Genomic DNA, 8,027 nt, shown 5'->3' with positions numbered 1-8,027 from the left:
CACACACACACACACTCACACTCACACACACACACACACTCACACACACACACACACACACACACACATCCTAGTCTAATAAACATCGTTTAAGGATCTAATGCACAGATTGTTTCATACTCACAAACCCAACAGACAGTCGGTGACTTCAGAGATGAATTTGCACAAAAGCATCGATCACATCTAAAGCCGTTTTACAAATACATAGAAAAATATAATCCTCTGAATGCCCTTTTTACAATTTTTGATAGATTATAGAATTATCTGAAAATATCAGTGTAGTTAGTGGTGGAGGATCGAGTGTGTTTGCTAAAGGGAAGTGAATGATCTTCTTAATATATATATAATAGGAGAAAACCCCTTCAAAAATACCATGGTATTCAATGATCAAGATTACTACATTCATGTACTATAGTACTTATATTGTATACTTTATAGTGGTGTTGTTTTAACATAGTCACATACTATAGTATTTACAAAAAAAGTATCATGGTACTGCCATGGTTTTGTATACATGTGCTGTGCGATTGGTGCTGTGATGGTATTCTTGGAAGTACCCTGAAATACCATAGCATTACCATTCACTGCTCCACAGTTGTACTAACTTTTTTCAAAGAGTACCTTGCTAACATAATAATACCGTGGTATTTTTTTGTAAGAGATGAAAGCTATAACATAAGAGGGTCATTTTACTCTCACAAATGTTGCCCTTTTCTACACTTATGGTGTGAATACAGTTTTTCGACCAGTGTAACGTAACAGGCATGACACAACAAAGCAACAAGTTTCTTAATCTGAGTTTCTGTCCTAAACTGAGATATTCTGTCAATCATCTGGTTACTGGTATAGCCCCGCCCACACTGACATCTCATTGGTCCAAAATCCCACCTCATAGACTTCCATTCAAGAGTTTGGGGTTGGTGAGAATTTTGAATGTTTTTGAAAGAAGACTCTACCGTTCACCAAAGCTACATTTATTTGATCAAAAATACAGTAGAAATTGTGAAATATTATTATAATTTAAAATAAATGTTTTCTATGTAAATATATGTTAAACTGTAATTTATTGCTGTGATCAAATCTGTATTTTCAGCATCATTCCTCCAGTCTTCAGTGTCACATGATCTTCAGAAATCATTCTAATATGCTGATTTGCTGCTCAAGAAACATTTCTGATTATTATCAATGTTGAAAAAAGAAAAAAAATTTAAATGAATCTCCCAAATTTAAAATTAATTAAAAATGAAATATAAATATTTACTTCTTATTATTTCTTATCATCAATAATATTTCTTATTATCAATTATATATATATATATATCTTATTATCTATCTAATGTTAAAAAAAAAAATCTCCCAAAATTCAAATTAATTAAAAATAAATGAACTATTTACAGAGAGAGTTAAAGTTCACATCCAAAAAAGAATTAAAAAAAAAAAAATTAATTTCCCCCATTATTTTAATGTGAAGAAGAAATATCTGTGAAGATTTTTGTGATACACTTTTGTTTTCAGGATTCTTTGATGAACAGAAGCTCAAAAGAACAGCATTTATTTAAAAAATAAATCTTTTAAATGCCTTTTTTAAAATCAGTTTTATGAATAAAAGTGTCTTTAAAAAAAATCTTATTGAGCCCAGACTCTGTATACTAAACATTTGATAGTTGGCTGTGAGTTTTTAAACATCACACTCAATTTATGCTGTCAGTGAGACAGATGAGTTAGTCACTGGTAACTTGTGGAGTCACGCCTGGTTAGGACACTTTTTAATGGCAAATTAAGAGCCATTTATGTAAATGAGTGATGTGCTCCGGGTTATTGACGGCTGAATCTCCAAAGAGCATGAGACTGTGTAATTATGGATTAGTCTAATTAGTCTCTGAAGCATTGATCAGACGACGGACAGCGCGCACAGGTAGCCAGCGGTTAAAGCACAAGCTTCAGTACAGGTCTTTGTAGGGTTTGGAGTAGTTAAACATCAAGTAGTCCATGTAGTAGAAGTCATACGCCCGCTGGCGCTCAGACGCGTTCAGCAACGAAAAATAATGCTGCGTGATCTGAGTGGAAGTTCTGGCCGCTTTGGGGTTCCCGTCCTTGAACGAGGGGTACGTCAGGTTCTCCGGCGCACCGATCTTTCGTAAAAGGAAGTTGGCGTCTTCTTCCAAGGTCTCGACCTTCCCGATGAAGTCGTAGTGAAGGTGGCAGGGGCTGCAGAGCTGATTGGCCGCTTCCCAATGGATGTCCATTCCCACGGGACGATGCACGTCCAAAAGATAGTGGATGAACTCTCGAAAGGTCACGCCGCTTCCCGTCTTCAGAGCCGTCTGCGATGCATTCACCCTGTATTTGGAGATGATGGGCTTTCCGAATACGGGATGGTAGTAGGAATTGGGGCTCTCGAATTTGTCCCTGAAGGCAGACACCAGTCTCTCCATCGGCTCTCGGATGAACAGGACTTTGGTGTACGTCTCCAAGCGCTTAGAGATGCCTTGATGGTCGAAGCTGTCCAGGCGTTTCAGGTGATTGTCGTAATGAACAGCCACGTGATTGATTTCTCGCGTAGAGTTGGCGACGCCGGCCAAAACCATCAGGATTCTCTTCCAATTGGAGCATCCGGCTTTAGGCACCTCACAGTACAGCAGTTTATGACGGTCCTCCACGTAAATCCGCGACACGTGATGCGGCGTTATCGTCCGTGAAATATTACTCCGATATTTCCCGCAGACCTCCCGTATGATCCGTCGACGGGACTCCTGGACGTCAGACAGACGCCGTGAGCTCGATGAAGATGATGGTGAGTGTGAAGAGTTCGTGTGGGGTCGCCGCACAGGGCTGGTCTTTAAAAGTTTCCGGTGGCGTTTGGTGACCTGTTGAGAGCTCGGGTCGTGCTCCCGGGACCCCGGCGTGGCGGCTTGTCGTTTCCACTGGGAATCTGGCAGCTGCATCGGTGAGATGGGGTCGATGTCGCCCTCCTCGGACCGCTGGTTGACTCTGCCGAGTCGAGCCGAGACCTCACTGAACTGAGCGCACTGCTCCTTCAAACACACATACATAAGACAAACCGATGAAGCATACTGACATTATAACAGGAATATATTTATTGTTATATTTCACACCAAAAAAATATTTTTAAATATTTTTGAAATGATCATAATTTTAAATAAATGTATATTGACATTATAAGATGGAAATTTATTGAACTCTTATATTTCAGTCAAAAATATTTAACATTATTTTTTAAATTATCGTAATTTCAAATAAATATATATATATTGTCATTATAATAGAGGAATATATTTATTCGGTTATATTTCACTCTAAAAAATGTTTGTACATTAATTATCATAATTTTAAATCTTTAAAAATTTCTCACAAATTCTCAGTATTTTAAATGTAAAAAAAAAAAACAAATTTTAATTGGGAAGTATTAATACATCTTGGTGGTATTTACAGCACTGAATTCAATTAATTTAATTTTGATTTTAATTAAAACAAAATCATTGTGTTCAGATAGGATGATTTTAATCACTATTAACATAATGAGAACCTAAAAGTCCAAATTAAAAATGCATGCATAAAATGAATGAGAATTTGAAACAGGAAGGGGGCAAAAACCTTTTCACGGCACTGTATGTGTGTGTAATGTGTATACATACACATTATCAGCTGATTCCACTAATTTAAATGGCCAAATTATAGTTCTCTTGGTCTGGCTGAGCTTTCAGTCTATTCTGTAGCCATCAGATGGAGCCATTCACCCGTGTGTGATCTTCCTGTTCTCCGCCGAATGAATGTGTCTCATTACAGCTCATCTGTGCCCTGTGACTCACTCTGAATATCTCTAATCCGCTAATTGATGAGGATTTTTGCTTAATTCTCGACGTCATCTGATTTCCAAAAACATGTCGCCTGTGGCAAAAATAAATTTAGCTTCTCATTTGAATTCATTAAGGTGCAATAAAGTCAATGAATTGAATAATCATAAATCCAGTATTAACGAGGTGATTAGTTCGTTATGAAGTCAGGATTCATTTGATTAGTGACGCCAGGTTACAGCCCAGCAATCTGCCCCTTCCCTCGGGACAATATGAGGGCATGAGAGAAGAGACGACAGGAGAAGATGCGTTTCTGAATAACACCGCAGTAAAGAATACAAACAAAATAAGAACATCTGCATCTTCTCACCTGCCTGGACTGAGAGGTTCCTCTGAACTTCACACCTGAAAGACAGACAGACAGAGTGACAGACAGATTAGCTGTGCGTGCAAATGCAATAGCGTAAAAATATTTGATACTCATAATGGATTCTGCATATTAAAAATGACATGCATAATCTTTCAAAACAGTTCAACTTAAAAATGCATCTCAAGATCATTCAGAACAGAAAAAGATGTCTTATGTGAACGGCCCCTTAGTGTGTGTGTGGAACGTGTGTGTGTGTGGATCATGTGTGTGTGTGCGCACAACACCACACATACAGTAAAGGCCACATGCTGCGTCTTTCTCATTCCACAATCTCAAGCATTTCATAGCGCTTATTTTGTAATTACGGAGTGAATGAGAAACATTCACTAATTACAGCTTTCCATGCGTAACCATGTGACCTTGTTTCAAACATGTAATCGAGAAGCACTCGCTCACACACACACACACACACACACACACACACACACACACACGCAAATTATATGGCATACAATATACTGTGTAGAGACCTATTCCACATCTAAAAATTACAACCTGAAGAACACAAAAAGATTATTTTCACATCTTTAAACATTGTATTAATGTCCCCCATGGATCAAAAAATGGGAAATATTTTGCAGGTATTTTAACTTCATAATATCCTGCGCTATTTGAATGAGGAGAAACTGATGATTAAAAGAAACCCGTCCAGTGTTGTAGTGCTGAATTAAAGGAACAGTTCACCCCAAAATGAACATTTGCTGAAGATTTACTCATTTCCTGGTCATGACGTCACCCGCCCGTGACGTCCCGCTCAGCTATTGGACTGATTTCACATGTTATTCAGAGCGTGGTCACAGAAGGCGTTCCCCTAGCGTTTCCGACGCAGCTCGAGTTCCTGAAGAGGAACTGCACAGATCAAGCACCGTTTACAAGCCAAAACAGCTCTAAACGAATATGTGGCTGGATTTTGATGTGAGAGACAACAGGAGATGGACTTTTTCACTGGAGAAAGCGTTATTATGAATTATGGACTCATATTTGAGTTAAAAACGTCTTGATGGATTTGTTTCAGCTTCACTTTTGGATTATTGTGATGTTTTTATCAGCTGTTTGGACTCTCATTCTGACGGCACCCATTCACTGCAGAGCATCCATTGCTGAGCAAGTGATGCAATGCTACATTTCTCCAAACTGGTTCCGGTGAGGACATTTTTAGCAAATTTTCATTTTTGGGTGAACTATACCTTTAAGTGACATGCACGTTGTGAATTCATCAAGACTAGCACATGCAAAACCATGCAGTCTTCACATATTCAGATCTGACTGTAATGAAACATGAGATGTGCAAGAAACACATTATTTTTCAGACCTACATCATATGGATGTACATGCACACATACACCTTGATAACAAAACCACATGTTTGCATGGTCAGAAACTTCATATGACTTCTTGTTTACAGCTGAGAGACGTTGCTATGATCATCACTGTCACCCATCTTGCATCAGGGTTATGAATATTCATGATAAAAACGTTTGTTTACTTCTTCATTAGTCCAACTGTTAGCACGTATTTCAGAGGAGCATCACTTCAGCGTCTTGGTTCTCAAATGTTTTGACATCAGAAGTGAGAGGTGTGGAGCGGACAGAGAGCAGAGAGTTCTGGGATTTTGCCTGAAGCGTTGATGTTCTCTCTCGCTCCAAGATCGCTGTGATACTGCTTCATCACAAGCGTAAAACGCATGCAAACAGCTACACATGCTACAGCAAGAATTCAGATTATTAATATTATTAGCAGTCAGAATAAGGGAGATGAAATTTGAGGAATATTACAAGAAAGAAGACAATCAAAAATATGCTACCGGTCAAAAGTTGGGATTACGATTTTTTTTACGTTTTTGAAAGGAGCCTGAATTCTCACAAGGATGCATTTATTTGATCAAAAATACAGTAAAATTATGAAAAATTATTACAATTTTTCAGGATTCACAGATGAACAGAAAGTTCAAAAGAACAGCATCTATTTGAAATAAAAATCTTTTGTACCATTATAAATGTCTTTACTGTCACTTGTGATTAATTTAATGCGTCCTTTTTGAATAAAAGTATTAATTTCTTTCAAAAAGGACCCTACTGACCCCAAACTTTTGGATGGTAGTGTATCTCAGTTCCCACAAAAATATTGTGCAGCACAACTGTTTTCAACATTGATAATAATCAGAAATGTTTCTTGAGCAGCAGCATATTAGAATGATTTCTGAAGATCATGTGACACTGAAGACTGGAGTAATGATGCTGAAACATCTATTTGAAATAAAAATCTTTTGTACCATTATAAATGTCTTTACTGTCACTTGTGATTAATTTAATGCGTCCTTTTTGAATAAAAGTATTAATTTCTTTCAAAAAGGACCCTACTGACCCCAAACTTTTGGATGGTAGTGTATCTCAGTTCCCACAAAAATATTGTGCAGCACAACTGTTTTCAACATTGATAATAATCAGAAATGTTTCTTGAGCAGCAGCATATTAGAATGATTTCTGAAGATCATGTGACACTGAAGACTGGAGTAATGATGCTGAAAATTCAGCTTTGATCACAGGAATAAATTGCATTTTAAAATATATTAGAAATGTAAAATAGAAAACAGCTATTTTAACTTGTAATAATGTTTTTACTGTGTTTTTGATCAAATAAATGCACCCTTGGTGAGCAGAAGAGACTTCTTTTAAAAACATTTTTAAAAAAATCTGAATTATTTTAAACTTTTAACCAGTAGTGTGCAAATATTTAGTGAATACATGATGGGAGTTTGGAATGCAAAAACATGGATTTGGAATTTGTGTTCAAAACACAACAGCTTACAACTTACAAACCCAGAAGTTGTTTTCAGGTTTGAATGTTTGTGAACTGATCTCTAATACGGCACGATCGTACAGCAGAAGCGCAGGTTGTTTGCGAGCGAACGCTCCAGCTGTACATTGCGACTGGGTTCTGTAAGCAAATGTTCCTGTCAGAAGTGAGCCACGGGCTAAATAAATTACACCGCGCAGACAAACTTACACAGAGCTGTTAATTGGCAAGCAGTTGATTAAAATGCAAAAGAGCTCTTGACCTATCGCGACCCCCTCACACGCACACCGCAGCAGGAGATCTCCTCAAACGACTGTAGATGCACTGAAACAACAGAGAGAGCGGCTGCAGACACCTGACACGTGCTGCTCTTTAAAGACATCAGAGGGAGGGCTGAGAAACATCTTGTCATTCCACATGCACGCTGGGAAGGATGATGCACTTGATTTACACCCGAGATCTTCATATCTTCTGACTGAAGGGCAGAGATTTTAACCTGGTATCAGTAGATGCTCGCAGCTGACACACATTATGTTAAAGCAGTCAAATGTGATCTCTGCCTAATAACATCAAGTCATCCGCTACTAACAGTGATGCTTAGCTTAGCAAAGAGACAAAATGAATGAATGCATAAATTAATCAAATAAGCAAACTCTACACTTGATTTACACCCGAGATCTTCATATCTTCTGACTGAAGGGCAGAGATTTTAACCTGGTATCAGTAGATGCTCGCACATTATGTTAAAGCAGTCAAATGTGATCTCTGCCTAATGACATCAAGTCATCCGCTACTAACAGTGATGCTTAGCTTAGCAAAGAGACAAAATGAATGAATGCATAAATTAATCAAATAAGCAAACTCTACAATGCATACTATTTGATTATATTGTGTATATGCAAACTGTCTGAAATACCTAGATGACTTATGCATATGCCGAAATGTATGTATGCATGAGATACTGTATCCCACAATGCAGTGCACTC

General features: G+C 37.8%; 1 protein-coding gene across 1 annotated transcript; it reads right to left on the bottom strand.

The window, feature by feature from the left end:
- Positions 1-1,639: 1,639 nt before the first annotated feature.
- Positions 1,640-4,299, bottom strand: LOC107735796 (carbohydrate sulfotransferase 8-like). The gene is made up of 2 exons (XM_016547379.1): positions 4,186-4,299; positions 1,640-3,035 (listed from the first exon to the last, which is right to left on the bottom strand). The coding sequence occupies exons 1-2, from the start codon at positions 4,297-4,299 to the stop codon at positions 1,941-1,943; spliced, it is 1,209 nt and encodes a 402-aa protein (XP_016402865.1). The 3' UTR covers positions 1,640-1,940.
- Positions 4,300-8,027: the final 3,728 nt, after the last annotated feature.

The sequence above is a fragment of the Sinocyclocheilus rhinocerous genome, unplaced genomic scaffold, assembly GCF_001515625.1.
Source record: "Sinocyclocheilus rhinocerous isolate Xijiao unplaced genomic scaffold, SAMN03320098_v1.1 scaffold942, whole genome shotgun sequence".
Taxonomy (NCBI): domain Eukaryota; kingdom Metazoa; phylum Chordata; class Actinopteri; order Cypriniformes; family Cyprinidae; genus Sinocyclocheilus; species Sinocyclocheilus rhinocerous.
The sequence above is the reverse complement of the archived record's forward strand: the minus strand, read 5'-3'. Positions and strand labels throughout refer to the sequence as shown.